Here is a 20,062-nt window from a genome sequence, read left to right as displayed (position 1 = left end):
GCCTTCCAAGCGCTTCATGTGTTCATCTGCCCAGTGGAAGGTAACTGGCCATGTTTATGCTAAAGGGATGACACACAGAGAGACTCGGCTAATTACGAAATTCCTATAAACATAACAGACATGAGAGGAAAAGCTGATTTTGTGTCTCTCTTCCCTTTTTTGTTTGCTTTATGCACCTGTATATATAGACATAGACTTCTTGTTTTCTTTTTGGGGGTTTGTTTGCATCTCCTTTTGTCAATGAGATGAGTTCCTCCTTCTTCGAACAACATGCGCCACAGATGGGATCTCCGTTGTAAGTGTATGCACAACGACCGCCCGGTGATGACCTTTCAGCGTGCTCCGTTTGTGGAGGAGACGCTGCTGAGGCAACCTCAGAGAAACAGTGGTCGGGGAGCAACCCGACTCTAATGTATGTAAATGCATTCGTAACTGAGGGATAGCTTTCTTTGTAATTGCTATATCAATCTGTGCACTAGTACCCGTGCTGTCTCATTTCAGGCCCTCTCTTATTTTCCTCCCGCTTTGCTCTTCTTCTCTTGCCCTAACAGACATGCTCAGACGCACACGGACAGACACACACACACGGACAGACACACACACACACACACACACACACACACACACACACACAGTCTGCTCTCTCTCCCTCAGCCCTCCTTCCCCCGAATTCGCTCTCTCTCCTTGACTCACATCGATTCCCCTCTGAAGTTGCCTGTGAGAAACTGGCAGAGAGGAAAGAGTATATCCTGATCACAGAGCCCGCTAGTGCTTGTCGGGGGAAGGTCAGACATAAACATGCACAGATGCGCGATCATGTACGGGTGCACACAGACCCGAAGCATTAATAAACAAATTGAACACAATGCCGAGTGCCGGTAGTATTGACGAAAACCCTGTTGTGTTCAATAAAACTCCACTCCTGCCGTCATTTTCACCTTGGCTGAGCCACGTGTTCGCCCAGAGGTACACCTCTTAATCACAACATCCTCTGCCTGCCGATTACAACACCGCCTCATTCTCCATGGACAGATGCACCTGTCAAGAGAAATATGAATAGGGGGACTAAGCTGAAGTAATGGGACATGACCAGGGAGATAGCGAAGCATTGGTTTGTTTGTTGCTGTACACTAATTAGCCACTGCCTCGCTTGTCTTGATGGCAATAAGGCATGGCCGAGCTGCGGAGGAGGCAGGAGGAGAGAGGGAGGGGTCACTGGTAAATGGGATTCAGAGATCCATACTAGTTACAGTCAGAGCCTTGGGTCCATAGTGATCCTGCTCTCCCCTGATGCTTTTACATAAAGTTCAGTTTGCAGCTTTTAGAAACTCTTCTTGTTTACCTGCAGTTATAGATTTGGTCTTGTTAGAATGGAGTGTTCTTCCATGCTGTGTTGTTTGTGAAAGCAACTTGACACAAAACATTAAACAATTTATCATAACATAACATGGGCAAATATTCCCATCTGAGGTCCGTTCCAACTTATCTTTGTTTTGAGTTTTCCTCGGCTCTCGGAAGCAGGAAATGATGATTAACAGTAGTTAGAGAATATTCTAACCACTCCTGCCATATATAGACAGCCACCTTTAAAATGGCAGCAGCAACCAAAGTGAATTACCTCACTGCATCTTCAGACCTCTCAGCATAAAAGTCTCAGGAGTTGAATTCTGAGTGGGTGCAGCAAATTACTTTTTTTAAAGGTATCTTGCCTTCCAGTGAAGGATTTCTCTGTGGGAGCCTCACATTCCAGCTTGCCCGCTCATCTCTGTTCACTCTCATGGATGCGGGGGCAAGCTGGCTGTTGCACATGCAGTGCACGTATTGTATGCACGTGTATAGACACAAGCACACGCAGGCCGGAAGACTGTTTCCCTGCTTGGGGCCAACCCGACTGTCCCTGCTAGTCGCACAAAGCTACAGATTTTTGCAGAAGGTTTTGATGACTTTTTTTAAATGCAGCATTTCCACCCACACATATTCGTGCACTTCTCTGAACAATAATATGGACATGCCCATACATAGTGACTTACACGCACACAGTCCTAGTTTTTCTGCAAATGATATATCTGGCAGCGAACTCCTGGTGGATTTGAGACAAAACCAAACCAAAAGATTATAAATGAGCTGCTTGTCTGATTTTCACTCTCCATGTTGCAAAGCTAAAGCTCCCTACCTCAAAGTCTGGCTGTAAAGAAATGCAAAGTAGCTGTTCCCTAGACAAAATTGCACAAATATTTTTCCTGGTATAAACATTTTAGAGGATCCAAAAACAGTAAATAGGCTACCAAATCGCTGTTGACTTTAGCGGCCACGTTCTATACTATGCCGTATATCTACACCATATGTTCTGTATATATACTGCATTCAGAAGTGAAAACTTTTCATTTAGCAACTTTTTAATTATGCTCAGTGGTAAGTTTCCTGCAAGCATCAGTTTACACAAGCATTAATTTAACCTGAGAGCCACAGTCTCTCAGGGATGAGTCCTCCTCAGCCTGGAATGGAGATAGTGGCATTGCCGTAGGGATTCACCAAACTATTATTTAAGAAGTTTAATTTAAACAAGTTTGAGGCAGTTTAGTTCAGAGTTGTCTAAGTTGAGCTACTTGCTTAATTTTTGCATGTAAGTGAGGAGATATATATATATAATATATATAGAGGGACGCTTTTGTTATTCAGCTCAAAGCCACATGTGCTTTTGATTTGATGTGCTGCAGCCCAAGGACAAGAGTGTATTGTAATTTTTCGCTGTGTTATGTTAAAGGAGTTTAAAGAAGTTGACTGGATTGATTAAGAAGGCTTTTTCATAATAAGAGTAAGAAAACAACAATACTGGAACAATTAGAGAAGTTGAATTGGCTGAAGGGAGCTCTGACTTTGAATTAATAAAACACCATTAATAGTGATCTTCTATTCTTCAGCAGAACTCTCTCTCTACTTAAACAGCATGCCTCGGCAAGGTAAACCAGCCAGTTAAGCCTGCATGTATGAATAGTGCAGCATCAAAGACTCTTTACTGTTCCCCTGTGGCTTCCTGAATTGAGGAGATGCCCCGTATTCTTGGTCTATAAGCACTAATGCACCGGTGAAGCTGCTTAGATGAGTGTAGTTTTGTTGACAGGCCAATTTAGCTGTCATTTTGAGATAATGGAGTGCTCCTAGGCATTAAGTACATCCATATACAATGATGATCCAGAGTCCAGCCGTGCGAGATGCTAACCGAAGCCACTTTCTTACACCAAACAAATACAGAGGACGAGGGAAATGTTGAGACTGCCAGTTTGTTCTAGTTGTATAAGACTTTGTTTTGGATGCTTCGTGAGACACAAACACAACTAACAGGACTAGTGAAAACCTCATATGTGGCTGAAACGTGGGTAGTCTCACCGGAGAAATTTTGATATGTTGTGGATAACATTGCTATCTCAAGTTACACCTTAACATATTCATGACGTCTACGCATCGTATTTACATTCTTTGGAGTCAGCTGGTTTCAGCCCTTGTTTGCATATCAGCTCAATTGGACCTTACACCGACTTTGTATTAAGAACTTGGCAGCGCTCTTAGTTTAACGTCCAGGGCATCTGATTAGGAAATATACATTGACAGAATATTTATCAAGACGTCAAGCCTCATTTCTGGTAAGCAGCACAACTTCTGACACTGCGGCTCCACCTCTCTGGCACTGACTGAACCCGGTAGACACAGAGAGAGGTATACTAGAAAAGTAGCATTGATGGTAACGTTACAGGCCCAAAGGTGTAAGGAACACACACCCAGTTTGATCATCCTGTGGTGGGCCTTCCTTAGCAGAGTGTGTCCCTCATATCAGTTGGTGGTCGCTAACATCGGCTGATTTCAGTCAGTCACGCAGCACTACGCCAAACAATGGTGTTAACTTAATGTAAGTCAACTCTACCACTCATTCATTCATTCATTCATTCACTACCTCACCGTCATTCAGGGATACAGTGCTGGACACATAAAACACAGTATTACCGTCATGAAGATGTCAAGTTGAAGCTCTCTGCTCAGTCGTGTTTTTGCTCGTCTCGGAGTTTAATATTGTGTTCATGTTTCTTTTTTTTTCTTTCATGTTGTGAAGAAGATCCTCTCTGAATTTTAATTTGCAGTTCGATGACGCCTCGCCTCTCATGAGCATCGCCTCCATTGTCGAGACTTCTTTTTGCAGTACAGTGAAATTGATTGCTCTCTCTCTTTCTCTTGGTTTCCCCGGCGTTATGTCTTCATCTTATTTGTTCCACATCTTTTGCTTTTATCCCTATTCCCTGTCTCGTAATTGTGCTAAAGCATCAGCAGCCTGTGCATCGTCATTGTGTGCAGTCCGTCTCTGTGAGATTGTGAGCTTCTTCTAAAAAAAGCAATACATCACAAAATCTGTGGCAGTTGAATGAGACACTTTTGGAAACGATGCTTCATGCTTTGCCCCCAATGAGCTGCAACTTCCTCATAGCTTCTCCACACAGGGGTAAACACCCATTTACATGCACAACGAGTGGAAGCTCTGGTGGAACATCCCTGCTCATGTGAACCGCAAACAAACGACTGAACAATAAAACAAATAACCGTAAATCTTCAGTTAAAGACTGTGATGTAATCTGCCTGTGTGGAGACAGTGTGCTTTTCCAATGATCTAAAAGCCTTGCATGCTCGGCAGATAAGAAAGTTAGTGATGTAGACAAAAAATACTGTTTGCAAATTTACTGCCAGTCCTGTTTCATTGTGGTGTCTTTGCATCAAGCCTCTAATTGTGTTTAATGCTAGTTCAGTGGGGCGTCCTGGTGGCTCATTCTGCGAGTACAAATGACACGACCACATCGCACGCTGTGCTGCTGCCTCACTGTCTGCTGCTTTAACATTTGTTCTTCATTTTCCCATCATTAAGTTGATTTAATCTGTGGTGGAAGCTGAAAGCTCCTCTAAAATTAACATAAGATCATCATATAGGCAAAACACGAAGCATGAAAACAAACATTTGAAAATGAGAAAAATCTTTTTTCTGTGGCCTGTGGAGTTTTTCTTCATACAAAGACAACGGGGACCTACTCAATAATTTAGCCGTAACAATATTAATGATTATTATAATTAATTCTCTGGAGCTCGGCTGTTGGTCGAAAAACTCAACAGGTCACCTTTAAATGCACACGCTATAAATGGTAACAAACCGCATGCAGGCAACACATCAATAGCAGCACATGGGTATGTTGGAGATCGAAAATGAGAAAAATAAGATATACTGTAAGTCTGGTAAAGATTGAGCTCAGCAAAGGAAATTGTAGATGAATGAGGAAAAAAGAGGCCAAAGGATAAATCGATAATGCACTTTTGATCAGTCTGTTCTGTCAGTCATAGTTCCTATAGGCTACTGTGAAGCAGCGGTGCATATTGAGCTGTCTGATATGAAGAGAAGGTGTATTGTCGACACGTGTATTTTCTAGAGGGAATAAATAGATTCTTCCTGTATCTGATTTATGTTTTCCCCTGTAATAACATCAAATTGGTGGTTTCCTGACAGACAATAGTAACATACGTAATTCTATTTATTAAGGCTTATATTAACACAAAGACAAAAAATTCTCTACATATTTATATATATTTAAACAAAATTTTAAATATGGTAAAGACTGCAACAAATCACAAGTAATTTTCACAGCTGAAATCCCAAGAATAGACTAAAAACTCAGATCTTCATTTGCTCTTCATTTTGACCAAATACATTTAAATCTGTATCTGTAACAATCACCTCACAGTATGAATAATGGATTAACGATCTCACACCTCTGTTTTAACAGTTGGGACTCCTCAGCATCAATTTAACATAAATTAACACATAATCTATCTTAAATTCAGCTAAACTAAATAACTTCCCCACTGATCTTATTAACAAACACAAAATAAACCCCTTCCGTACCTTATTTTATAAATTCAAATGTGCACAGTCATGTCCAGTAAATTTATAAAACAAGTCACAGTTGTTTTGACATTATTAAAAACTTTTCTGAAAGCCAACCATGAATTTTAAACAACACTCAGACAAACTTTGCTGCATGCCCATCACAATACTGCCAAGGTTCTGGTGGGTAGACTTAAAGATTAGCCAACAAATGGTACGTCTCTGCTTGAATGGTTTCATCACATAGTCCAAAGGTGATGTGGGTGAAATACGAGCTTAAAACAATGTTTTTTAACAACAACAATATATCCATGTTGTTCCTGTTTAAGCCATCTACAAAACTTCTTATTGTGTTCGACCTCCCAGATGCAGTTGCTACAGGTCACGTCCCACAACCCACTGGAAACACTCCAGAGTGCCACATACAGGGCAGCTTCAACCCTGGATATCCTCTGCAGCAGAGCAGGCAGTTGTTTCTAGATTATTAAGGGAAATAACATTGAATGGTCACTTTTGTATGAGTATCCCAATTAGTGTGATAAAAGTTGAGAATGTTGGACACGCTTCAAGTCTGAGGAATTATTGGACTCCGCTTTAGAGGAGTTTTGGCCGAGAATCTGTGCCCACTTTGGCTCATGTTCTGTGCCAAGATTCACTACAATGTAACACTCACCTGAAGCTACACTGACCAACACAATGACAGTGAAAGCCAGTGCGTTGTATGGAGGGCCGACTGTGAGCGCAGCTGGTTTGGACTGAAGGGAAAGAGTGAAGGGGGCTGGGTCACTGGGAGGAACAGGGGCAGTACCCAGCAGAATGATTTCTATTGAAGGGATGACAGTAAGAGAGGATTGGGGTTTTTGTCTTGCTTGACAGAATCTGAAAAAAGCAGAAAATTAAACGAGAACTGTATTCATATTCAAATGGAGACTAGTCCCCCATGTGCCGGCGCGGTTTTCAATTACCGGGGATATGTATATTTATGTCAGCTCCAAAGGAAACCGGACAGGGCCTCCAGATGTTGCTGTGAGGCTGAGCGTCACATGCATGTGGCGTTTTATTCTCCATTGACAGTCCAAGGCCTGTTTTCGCATTGTTGTGGTGTCAGAGGAAGAATTTGGATTCATGCTCCATAAATAAATATGTCCATAAAATAAGAACTATACAATATATTATATATATATTTACCAGGAGCCAATCTCAGCTGACATTGGGTGAGAGGCGATGTACACACTGGACAGTTTGCCAGCGTATTGCTGGGCTGCCATTCGTAACAACCATTCGCTCTCACACTCTCCCCTATGGGCAAATCAGAGTCTCCAGTTTACCTAAGCTGCATGTCTGTGGACTGTGAAAGGAAGTTGGATTACCTGGAAAAAAAAAACTCCACAGACACCTGGAACACGCAGACTCCACCCTGAAAGGCCCCATCATGCAGGTTGAACCCACACCCTCCCTCCTGTAGGACAGCAGTGCTTCCCTGTATTGCAGTTTAGTGTTTGATTTGTGGGTGTTTTGTCTTCGCTCTTGAAGCTGCAGTGTTTAGGAAGTTTCATTCCTAATATCAATTTTTATATTTCTTTTAAAGTAGAGGCAATTTACATATTTATTAAATTATTAAAAAGAAAGAGACGCGCACAGAAATAACTTTTCTCCCTATCTTGTAATTGTCCCTTTGCTATATATATACAGTTTAAATAAAATGAGCAGTAATTTAAATTAGCAATGATAATAACGGTGATTAGTCTGCATTGATGTAGCACTTTACTAGTCTGTAGAACCACTCAAATCAATTTGCATTCAAATTCACAGAAAACTTCTATATGCAGCTCTTGTCTGTCACTCACACCTCCCATCCACACAGTGACATCAGGGGCAATTTGGGGTTCAGTCTCTTGCCCAAAGACGCTTTGACAGCTGGGGATTGAACCGCCGACCTCACGATGAGCCGATGACCCGCTCCATCTCCTGAGCCCCAGTCGCCCCTTGTTACCGTGCGTCTGCATGTCTGAAAGCACAGCAGGAAATGCGGTGTCATGGCAACACCTCTGCCTCCTCAGACAGTGTTTCTACCATGCTAAATGTTGTATCCCCCGGTCATTGGAAGTTCAGACACCTTGCAGTGATGTGATCTTAATCTTCATTAAGACACCGGGACATTAGAGTGTGACACACAGCTACAGAGCACATGAGAGGGCTGGTCAAACTCCTGCTGAGTAATTCATAAAATCCTCATTTAATCTCCCAACACTTCCTCCTCATTCAGCCCCAACAGAGCAAAGAGAAAAACAGAGTAAGTACGAGTCGATAAAACATTATAACCAGTGGTTGTATCCGCCGCAACAGGGGTTATGTTTTTTCATCATCATTTGTTCGTATGCCTGTTAGTTAGCAGCATTACACAAAAACTACTGGAGGCGTCGCCACAAAACACTATGGAAGGATGCAGTATAGGTCAGAGAAGAACGCATAGTGTAGATCTTGACCAGTGGGTGGATCAAAGGAAGAGTAACTTTCTGTAACAGTGTGAGATTTGTATGTATTTCCATCAGGAGACTGCTGAGCCTTGGCTGAGATATGTTCTCTACTGAGGACCTTTGCAGTTCTCTTATAAGATTTTTAAATCCACTTCACATTGTTTAAATACAAAATACGTTATGCAATGAAATCCATAAGTCCATGTTCGTGATAGAAACCACTTATATGATGTATAGGAAAACTACACCTGTGAACTGTAATGTGTAATGTGCATCAATAGAATGCAAGAGCTCAGGCTGGTGCTCAGCTGGGGGCTACGGCCATTAAACCCAATGTCCACCTACACTCTGAGATCATGCATTTTTTCTTTTAATGCCTCCCTCATTATGGTATAGACAGTCACAGCCTGGAGCTAATACCAACGTATAGAAGCCCCCTGGCTGAGGAGGTATTGTCACGCAACGGACTGAATGCGATGAGTGTGTGTGTGTAGCTCAGAGATCTCCTGTTATGAAAGGATAGCTCTGGAAACGGTTAACTTGATATGCATTCCTAATATAGAAAGTGTGAAGAGCTCTCTGTGAGATGATCTTCTACAGGAGGGCATGAGCCACTGGGCTGTCACACCTGATGATGAGATAAAAGAAAATGTAATATTAAGTTATTACTATTTTTTCCCTTTCCTTTCCCCACTGCTCGTACTGTGACGGCAGAGGGTGGCTGGCGGGTATGACACTATCAGTACCTCCGCTTACTGACACCTTGGCCCCAGCTAAACTGTGAAGGCCACTGTCACAGGTATTTAGAGATTGGCTCCAAGGACGTGAGGAGAGATTTCTGTCTGTTACAAGATCTTACAACACAAACTCACTAAACCTGGGCAGTAGGTCAGTTAATTGTACCTTTTCGTCAAGCACTGTTGTGGCCTCCGAGAATCTCACAAGACTGATTGTTATTATTTGCGGTCGTTGTCCTTGAGCTTCATTACTTCTGGTGTTAGTTTGTTTGCCGCTGCAGGAAGGGAGATATATAATCACTATCACTTGTAACAATGAGTCTCTCAGGGACATAAGATGTCTCAGTGAATAGCTGTACCCCCCCTTCCCTCTTCTTTGTGACCTCTACTTACTTTCATAATTGTTTGAAGTTTATTTAGGATAACAACTTGGTGTAGTTTTTCACAAAATAAATGGAGAACCGGTAACATTTGAGGAAAAAAAGCTAATGGATCTAACCGAAATACATTCACAACAATAAACATAAAATAATATTCAGAGCGAGGTTCAGGTGAAGTCTCTCATGCATTTTTAAATACATTACATACAATATAGGTTACTTATTTGCCATAAGCAGTTATATACTAATTAATTATCATTCCCTTTTATTGGAGTTAATTGTAGTCAATAGGGATCAGCATATGGAAAGGGCTTATTTACATATTGTAATACATAAAAGATTAACTTTTATTTTGCAGTAATCCAAGGTTTACTGTATATCTTGTTAGTTCTATATCTTGTAGAAACAATTAACAGCATAATCTTGTATTTATTTTGCATTTCTCACATTGCTAGAAACCGCGGTGTATTCCAAAAAATATGATTTTGATGCTTTTGGAACCTGTTTTTTTGATTTTTTTTTTGTTCCTGCCAAGATCTTATCATCTCCCTATTTACTGTACTCCCTGGCATGGTGGAATGGACTGAGTTCCAGTAACATTGATTCCACCTATCTCCAGAACACATCAAATGAGATTAGTGGAAGACAGCAGGTGTGCCTTTGCTGATGACCCTCAGTGTGTGTCCTCTTTTTGAACAACTGGACACTGCTGTGAAGCGACCAGCTGTAGGACCGGGGCCTGCCTGGTTTGGCAGCTTCTACAAACAGGATGAAAACAACACTGCTGACTGCCATCAGATGGGTTCATCTTAAAAAAAAAAGAACACTCAAACTGTCAACAGTGTTGTCATCCTGCCCTCCGTTAATAGAACAATGTATGATAATGTCAGCAGTATTATTAGTTAGTATAGGGCCATGAAAAGTTTTTCGGAACATATCCTTTATTTGGTTGCATTGATATACAATAGACATTTCAATGACTTCACGATAGAACTATTTAGGTGACCGACCGTGAGCCATAACAAACACAGTTAAAGAAACAAATTCTAGAACACTTTAATACATTAACAAAGGTGTTAAACAAATGCTGAATCGAACTTAAATCCTGGAACACACCTAAAGCAAAATGCATTTGAATAGTCTAAAGATCTTTGGCATAAAGCCCTTTTGTTTTAGGGCACGTAATTTCTACCATTTTAAAATCCTTGCTATAAAGCCACTGGCAACTCTTTGGCACTGGTGCTGCAGAGGTAAACAGGCATACATTTACATGTTAGTGGAGACATGCAAAAAAGCTTTAGTACCCTTCAACCAGGATGATCGCTGTTGACAACCTCATGAACATAAACCAGGGCGTTCTGTGAATAATACCTAAGAGGCAGGGACCCAGAGTAATTAGGACATTAGAAGGATAATTGTCTGGCTGCTTAAACTTGCCTTAAAAGCTTCGTTTGGCATGCATTTTTTTTCAGTGGCATTTATAACTTCAACTCCAGGGGAACTCAGAGAAAAGGGAGAGAAAGCAGCCTTAAGAACTGTTTGTCTATTTAGAGAAGGGGGGGGGGGGGGGTTCTTAACAAAAGGGAAGGAAAAGAAAAGGGTCATGAAAATGTCATGCTCAATTAAATTACAGGAAAATCTCTTTCTGAGTAAATGAAAACTATGAACTGTTCTGTTAAAGAATATTCAACACACTGTTTCACAACTAGAGGCTTATTTTCAGTTTCGGCGAAAGGGAAAATCATTCCAATGCCATCACCCGAAAGTGAAATAAGTTAAATATTGGAGATTTTCTTGCTTGTCGTGCCAATCCCTGTTTCCCACCCAAATCCTCCCCCCACCTAATTCTCCCTCGCTGCTAACCATGGGTCCACATTCAGGGTCCTCTGCCAGAGAGCCTGGGCACTGCTCCAACTACCATTACCTGGGCAGGCGAGGAGCCTGCTTGGCCTTATTGTGCTACTGTACTGTATGATTTATGACTCTGTCTCTGTGCATCTGCTACATTAATAAACATTCAGGTACACACTCATAATTTAACCTGCACAGCTTTGAATACAAGCTATATCATATCTGCTGTATCACACGCATCATCGCTGAGGATTATATTAGTTTAGAGAACATCGTTTTGGGGATTATCTCTTCGGGCCCAGTGTGCTCGTCAAATAGTAACATAATCATTCATTTGTCCACAGGCAGGTGACCTTCAGATGATACTGAAGTGTGCCTGAACAAAAAATGAAAAAAAAAAAAGCCTCCATTATACTGTTTTTTGCCAATGTTTCAGAGGTTGCCATGGTAACAAAACCTTGATGCAGACAATAGATGGAGTCACTTTGCCAGTTCTGTTTCCAGACCTGCAGAGGCAGATGTCTGAGCCAGGAAGAGTGAACAGAAACCGAAAATCATTGCACTCCCATTGAAACGGCTGTGAACTGGGGCGTCGTTTTGTCTGCCATGGCCGCCTCACTTTTTGAGCAAACATATCAAGGGGAAAAGCTGGGAAAGCAATAAGATGTCAAGCATCGCAGACCCCGGGGAGCGCGTTACGCTGGTGATGAATCAGGCATATTGTTACTGAAGAGGGAATGTTTACGACTTGGATTATACAAACATTCAACAGCATCTATCTCGATATGAGTTTCGGGCATATTTTTCGAAGGGAGGATTTCCCACAGAGAACTAGATTTGTTAATGTTATGTAAAAAGTGTTGATTACACTTGAAATTATTTATTTTTGCCAATCAAGTTGATTATATGCAGAATCTTGATATCTCCCCTGACAAAATTAAAGCAGCAGGATATAAGATCAATCTTTAATCAAGATGTCCGGACTGCCGGGAATCGTTTGTCTCCTCTTCTTTTGTGAAAGAGGTACATTTACTGTGGGACACTATTGTTTAGGTTTTGTTGTGGGTTTCCTTTCGATGTATCTCCCTGGTTTTCTCAAATGAACCCTGCTCCTCAGAATATTTATAATCTGCCTCAAAGGCGCTCCCGCATGTGGAGAAACCAGTCCAGTGGTTGCATGAATATGTTTCTGTTTGTATTTCCGGTGGCCTTTTGTCCCGGTTTAATGTGCAGCTCTAATTGAACACGTGTGCAGTAATCTCTCTCTTGTTTATGTTTCATACGATTCGTTTTATGGGGGGTAGTTGTAGCTTTTATTGTGAGAATGAATTCAAACCGGACACAGCGTGCTCAATGGGCCGTGCACTCACTATTTTTGGAACACTCTAGCTTGATTTCCTGCTGGTTTCCCAATTTTATTAATTCATGTGTCTCTTCCTTTCTCTGCTCCAATTGGCCCTTTATTTTTTTTCTTTACTGAATTAATTATTTAACTTTTCCTTACTGCTTGGTTTTTAATGTGATATTGGTGCGGTAAATTTAAGATTCAGGACATTTTTCTACATTTCATAGCAACGTATGTTTACTGCACAACATGTAGCTGCCACAAAAAGGACAATACCACTCAACTTGAATAATTCAGGTCATCCTCTAAGGACCACGGGAAGACGATTACAGATGTTCTTTTCCTTAATGGAAAGCTTTGTATTTGTATCCTTTTAAAGAGGCTTGGCACAATATATATATATATATATATATATATATATATATATATATATATATATATATATATATATATATTAACATAGTGAAGGCGTTTTTTTGTATCTAGTTTAAATGTTGCTGATATTACTGCAATCCATTGATATCCTATGGTTGATATCATTTTATCTGATCTAATTTAAACACAGCTATACATTGTGAACTTGTTGTTGTACATGTTATAAACAGTTTATATTATGTGATAATTTTACTGTTGACATCAGTCATGTGTCATTTAATTGCCAGTTATGATACTCCTTTATATATAATGTTTATATACCTTTTCTACAAATCAACATTAAAAACTTGTATTCATGTGAAGAGGATAAACGTGGATTTTTTTGAAATATCTCTCGGTGCAGATGCTTTAAATTGTATTTGAAAATATTTCTCCTATACTTACATCATCTTGAGCATGATATGAAGTTCAGTAGTGACGTCCTGTAAAGATCCAATGTATTGAGGTCTCATTGTTTAGATGCCGCTACTATTTTGCAAATACTCAATTCAGCACTCCCTAGTTTAGCTCACCTTACAACCTAAAGACATGGTAAAAGCTCAGCCTTGAATTATTCATTCACCTGCTAGACCTTCTAGATGTCCACAGGTGAATGCATTGATGGTAGAAAAAAAACATATTGCAGGGTAAATAAAACACTCTTTGGCTTTTAGATGTTCTGATACTCTGTTGAGAGCAAAAGCCCCAGACCCAGGGAAGTACGTGGAGTTGTCTTGCTGCTGGCAGATAGTGGTGTAAGCAGTGTGGATGCAATTGCTGCGTGTAAAGAGATGGTTTTCCAAATGTGTTTTTGGTACCTCCTAGTGTCAGTTAGTCCCAAACAGATATGATTGGACAACGATGAAAGTGACACCGGCCTCTACTCTGAGGCTCCATCCATCCATCCATCCATCCATCCAGAAGATCCTTTGAGGATTGCGGTGTGTGTGTGTGTGTGTGTGTGTGTGTGTGTGTGTGTGTGTGTGTGTGGGGGGGGGGGGGGGGGGGGGCAGGGGGGCTGACATATAGAAACAAACAACCACCCACTCTTGCATCTACAGGGAATTGAGAGTCTCCAATTAACCTAAGCTGCATGTCTTTGAACTGTGGGAGTAGGTGGGAGCAGAGCCTGCAGACTCCACACAATAAGACCCCAGCTGACGGGTCTGAACCCTGAACCTTCTCGCTGTGTGGTGACCCTGACCACTGCACCGTCCTGCCCACCGACTCACACGCACCCCTTCGTTAGCAGATTTCTCATTCTGTTTCTAATTGACAATTAGTGGGTTTAAAGTGGGCGCACTAATCCACTGTTATGTGTTGTCTTTTCAAAGTTTCTTTCCATTGTGTGAGAAGGCCTAACCCTAACTCTGAGTCAGATGCTCTTCATTAGCTTAATCAATCAGAGTTGGTTATGACAAACTCTCCTCCTGGGCCCGTGTGGGCAGAGCTTTGTCAAACAGCGTAATAGTCACAACCAAACAGTCTGAACTGCAGAACAGGGCAACCGCGGGTAATGGAGTGGTATGTTCGAGACTTTGTTGAACTTCCCTCTTAGACAAAATAGCTGTCATCAAACATTTTAAAGTCCTCAAAGGCACATTTGACGTAGGCTGATGTGACATGGACCCTGTCTCACTGCTTGATGCCCCAAAGTGGGGTCATGATCCTAACCTCACCCCTTGTGGGGCAGACGTAAGGTTGCCTCTGGGGCTGATACCCTGTCAGAATCAAATGGTATGGTTACATAGAATCACAGGCTTAAAGCATGGCATAGATTTGCGCAGTAAAAGAAATTTAAAAAAAACTTTCTTTCAACACCCTGCAGATAAGACATGTTCAAGCGTTCCGTGCAAGCACCTTACCATAGAAATACAGTATTTCTTTGGACTACATTTCAGTTTGCTGCATAAGAGAAGAAGCATTAGAAGCAAATAGTACATTTTACCTAGCATTATGCAAGATTAATTCACTATTTTCTTTAATTTGAAAGTGCTTTAGGATTTTGACATGTCGTCTTGAAAAGCTTAAAAATTCAATATCAGCAAATTTATTCTGCTGAAACATGCTTGAACAAAAAACTGAAACTCCATCACCAGGCCCAGTGTTCACAAGCTGACTCTGCTCTGTGAACTTCCTGAAGTATTCTTGATGGAGATTAGTTGAAATATCCTTTTAGTCTCACAGTTTGGAATGTGTGCGATGAACATTGAACAAATGAAAAGCTAGGAAAAGGTAAAACAAATCAGTACATTCAACACTTGCTCTTCTCTGTCTATATTCGGCATATACGGAGGCTTTGACTTTCATAAGCTTTTATTGTGCTGCAGCATGTTTAATTTCTTTTTCACAAACAGTTTTATTATTTACCTTGCAGCCTCAAAGCAAATACCACACAACAAAGTAATTGATATTTAGCTTCAAAGACGAGACCAGTCACAAAAAAAAACACTTTTTCCCCATTAAACCCATTGAGAGAACCCACTCTATCAGTCACATTTGTGAGCTTGCTGGACGATGACTTCAGCCATTGCCAATTACCTTGAAAACCTCGCAGCCTTTGTCAGCCCAGCGCCTGCTTCTCTTTCTACTTTGCCTATTCCCAACTCCCAGTGATAATTGCAACCTGACATCCTGTGTGGAATAACAATTGAGCCGAGTCCTGAGGGAATGTTCTCAATTTCCCTTCATGTTCTCCTCTTCTTTGCATCTTTCAGAGATCCGCATTGCATCGAGCTTTGTTGTTTCCCCGTTTGCCTTTTTAAAGCTCTACTTTCTAACATGGATGTCAATATTACGACAGACATTCCTCGAACAAGGGAAGACAAGGAACACGTTTTTTTCCCCTGCATTAATGGGATTTAAACAAATGGTAGATTTATCTCGGTACATTTTCAAAATGTTTGTTAGTGTCCTTTTGAAAATGCCTTTTGAAAATTTTCTTATGATTATGGCATCAATATCTTAAAATTAGGCATCATAATCAGTTGTCTCTCAATTGCTTGATCTTAACATTTATAGAAAGACTCATAATAAAGGGAATGGGATTTTTTTCTGTAAAATTATCTATTGTTATTGTCAAGATTTTGCAAATGAACTTAACCAAGATGTCGCCATCTGATTTAATTCTCTTGTCTTGTTTCCTTGGTTTAAGGCATTGGGTCATAGTCATTACATTGAGTGATGTGAATAGAACTGATCTCTCAACATTAATAGGCAAACAGTAGTTTTATTCCAATGTACTAGATCTGGAGGCCATTCATCAGACGTCAAATCTATTTCCTGGTGACATGAGAAGTACAACAACATTACTTTGACTTAGAACTGAATATGCTCGTTTGGAAAGATCAATCTTAATTACATCTCTGTGAATCCAGTACAGAGATAGATCTGGAACATCAAGAATACAACTGGATGAAGCTAGCTTTGGTCTGACAACAGATTTACCATTGATTTAAACAATAAAGAAAGCTCAGAACCTGTCTCATGTAGCACACATGAAAAAAAAGTAACATTAAAGCATTATACATGACTTAACATCTAGTTATCTAGATTTCCTGTTTCATATGCTGAAACACACTTGAATGTCTTTTTCTCTGACGTTGTTTTTCTTCTTCTGTATTTATCTATTATCTCTCATTTCTTTTCTGTTTTCTGTTCTTTTTTTTAAGTATTTCCTGTAGCCCCAAACTATCAATTCCTTCCCCATCTATTTTATTTTTGTTATTTTTTTCTCTGCAAAACCCGCTGTTTACTACATATTCCTGCCAGCTGCAGACGGAAAGTAGGTTATGCTTGCTGCAGTCTTTTCTCCCTTACATGTTATTATACATCATTTGACAGTCTGTCACCCTGCCCCAGGATTAGACTGGCTGAGGGGAGACCAAACACTGCACCTTTGCTCTGTGCTATTACCCAGAACTTGCCAAACTCTTCCATGTGTGCCACAGAGCCACATCTTAAGGTGCCTTCCCTCAGAGTTAGCCGGGAACGTGTAGTTTATTGCTACCTCAGATGACACTGGGATGTAACTGTGTTTGGGCAGAGCGCTGAGGTTTTTATCTAATTGTTTTTGTTGAGGATAAATGTTTCGTTGCTCTGCGTGAACCATGAATTGATTTTATTAGTCACTGAATCGTGGGTTTTCCTATCGCTTTGAATTGAACAAAACAAGATTGGGAGACAATAAACAAAATTTATTTTATTTCGGTACTATCCAAATCATTGCTGGAGACTCGGGATACAAACACGTGTTGTACGTGTTAAAATACTCCTCTGTATGTTATAGCCACACTTATCAGCTAGAATCATAGGTACCTATGCATATTGCCTGTTGATGTGATGGGAATCTGACTCAGAAGGTTGTAATATTAAGATGCAATGCAACATCTGTGTTGATTTATTTTTATTTTACATAGCATGTCAATTAGCTATACTTGATTATCACTTTGGGTTCCCATCTCATCAACATGCGCTTCTGTTCACAGATACATAACAAGCTCTTGTGGTTTCAAAGCAGTTTTGTGCAGTTTTCTATCTACCTCTCAAAACATGTTGTTATTGCACTGTTCACATGGAGCTTTAACCAGAATTCACATTTCCAAGAATGTAGCTAAAGAGTCAAGCGTGACCTTCTCTTTTAAAACCATCATAACACAACCTGCTGCGAAAGGTGCATATTAAAAGTAAGGGCATGATAACCACAGAAAGAATCCAACAATAGGTTGTATGTGGACCGGGAAAATCCCTGGGGCTTCACTTTGTGTTGAAGAGATCCAAAATGGAAGACAGGCATTAATTAGCCGAGTTAGAAAATATGTGGCGTTAAAATCAAGGTCACCTCCTTTTTATTTTTTTTCTTGCCTCTGGTTACCACCTCAAATAGAGCCTTTAACCCTGAAAGTCAACAGGGAGGAAGCGTTTCATACGCAAAGATATTCCGGCTCCAGTCTGACTTTAAATGTATTATCTCTGAGTCAAGCTTACCCCGTGTTTGACCTTCTCTCTGTGCCCCTGGTTTTGTCTGTCCCGGTCATGCTGATTGTTGTAGCAGTTCCTCATTCAGTGCGACGATTTGCATACATTTGAGAAAACTTGTAAATAAACCTTTGTGAATATTTTACTAATGTTTGCCAAGGTATCAAAACCCAGTGCCAGCCTTTTGTGTTGTTTAAGCAAATATAATTCTATTATGAACTTCCTTGCACTTCTGAGACAGATGTTGTATGGGGGGGTTATTTGCAAACCCTGTGATGCGCTTGAGTTCGACTTTTATTTTCTACTTGACGGGGTTTATTACGAAACACTTTATCTTCTTTTGGGTAGAAAATGCAGCTCGACATTTTTGACTCATTTTTAAAGGTTTTTTGTGTGAGCACAGGTCCCAAAACTTAAATCCATCCTGATACTGAGCTTGTCTCTTCATTCATGTGATTTATTTGTGTATGAATTCAAATAATTGTTGTACATGTTGACCCCCTCTCCTGTTTCGGGTTTGTACAGTTTGAGAGGCACAGGCATGAAAAAATTATATACTGAAATTACACTTTATATATTTATTTACAATAACCATATCAAGACAACTACATTGTTGAAAAACTGTTTAATTCAGTCTATGTTTCTGAAATGTTTAGAATTTATTACTCTGATCGTGGCTTCTTTTTACTCCACCACCAGAAGTCATATGGTACATCTGTTTCTGTTTATGTAAATTGCTTTATACTGTTTTTACCCTTTGGTCTGTGAAAATTACATTTACTTCAGCCCTGTACTTGGAGGATGAGGATGAAGGATGAATGAGTGCAAAACTTAACTGGAACTTGCACATTTTATTTGGACCTCTAATAAAATCAGATTTGCAGCTAATCGCACCTTCTCACCGTGGTCCTCCACTCAGCCCACTTTATTCCTGTTGGGTGTTCATAACTGTCCTCACCTTTCTACTTGTCTCGTTGCTCTACAGAACAAGATCATCTTGGACCCCTTGACGTTCAGCGAGGCTCGCTTCCGACCCTCTCTGGAGGAGCGCTTGGAGAGCATCATCAGCGGTGCCGCGCTGATGGCCGACTCCTCCTGCACACGTGATGACCGGCGTGAACGCATCGTGGCCGAGTGCAACGCCGTCCGACAGGCCCTGCAAGACCTGCTGAGCGAGTACATGAACAATGTGAGTTTCCTTTCCGATCATTTGATGCTCTTTGAGCACTTTGACCACGCACACACACCACAGAACCATAAACACATGGTGCTGACTTTGGCTTTTCTACCCAACGCTGATTACAGTTATATATTTCCTCTTTGTCCCTCTTAACAATGAACTATGACAGATTGAGGTATATTTTTCTAGGCAGTGAAAAGGCCTTGTTATTTCATGTATTTACCTTCAGTGAAAATGCTCTTTGTCGATCCTTTTAGTCTGGTCACTCTCAGAGTGGTGCAACAGGCGAGGAGGTTGAAGTACATGAGGCAGTGGAAGCTGAAGTGCTGGTGAAAATCTGCTCTTTAAAGTGCTTTAATGTCAAAGGACCAAGTCTCATATTAGTGCATCACTTTGTTCTGATTATGTTAGTACATGCAGAATAACAGCTTGACAAATATGCAGAACTAAAAACAAATGCATTGAATGACCACAAACATTTTTAGACTTGATAAATGATTATGCGGATCACTGTGAGGCAACCACTTTTTCTTTACACATGAACAGACTTTCAGGACTTCCACAAACTTAAGTTCAACTTGCCTAGACAATTATCATGTTGCAACTCAAATCCTCCTCAGCAACAGTATTCTACTTCCTGAAGAAACCAGTCTGGTGTTCTCCTTTACATTTAGTGAGCCACTTCCTTTATGCACCACTGTGATTGGAACTGCTGTTTAAAGGTTATGAGACGAGCCAAGACAATTATTAATCATCACAGACATGCAATTTATATTCCACTTTAACC

General features: G+C 40.6%; 1 protein-coding gene across 5 annotated transcripts in view; it reads left to right on the top strand.

Annotated features, from left to right (window-relative positions):
• Nucleotides 1-20,062, top strand: part of ctnna2 (catenin (cadherin-associated protein), alpha 2) — a 260,226-nt gene that overhangs the window by 37,273 nt on the left and 202,891 nt on the right. For all 5 annotated transcript variants that reach the window (XM_061092617.1, XM_061092608.1, XM_061092625.1 and 2 more), the window contains one exon: nucleotides 19,081-19,284. In XM_061092617.1, the coding sequence (XP_060948600.1) occupies nucleotides 19,081-19,284 (204 nt within the window). The remainder of the gene's footprint in view (nucleotides 1-19,080; nucleotides 19,285-20,062) is intronic.

The sequence above is a fragment of the Limanda limanda genome, chromosome 2 (assembly GCF_963576545.1).
Source record: "Limanda limanda chromosome 2, fLimLim1.1, whole genome shotgun sequence".
NCBI lineage: Eukaryota > Metazoa > Chordata > Actinopteri > Pleuronectiformes > Pleuronectidae > Limanda > Limanda limanda.
The sequence above is the reverse complement of the archived record's forward strand: the minus strand, read 5'-3'. Positions and strand labels throughout refer to the sequence as shown.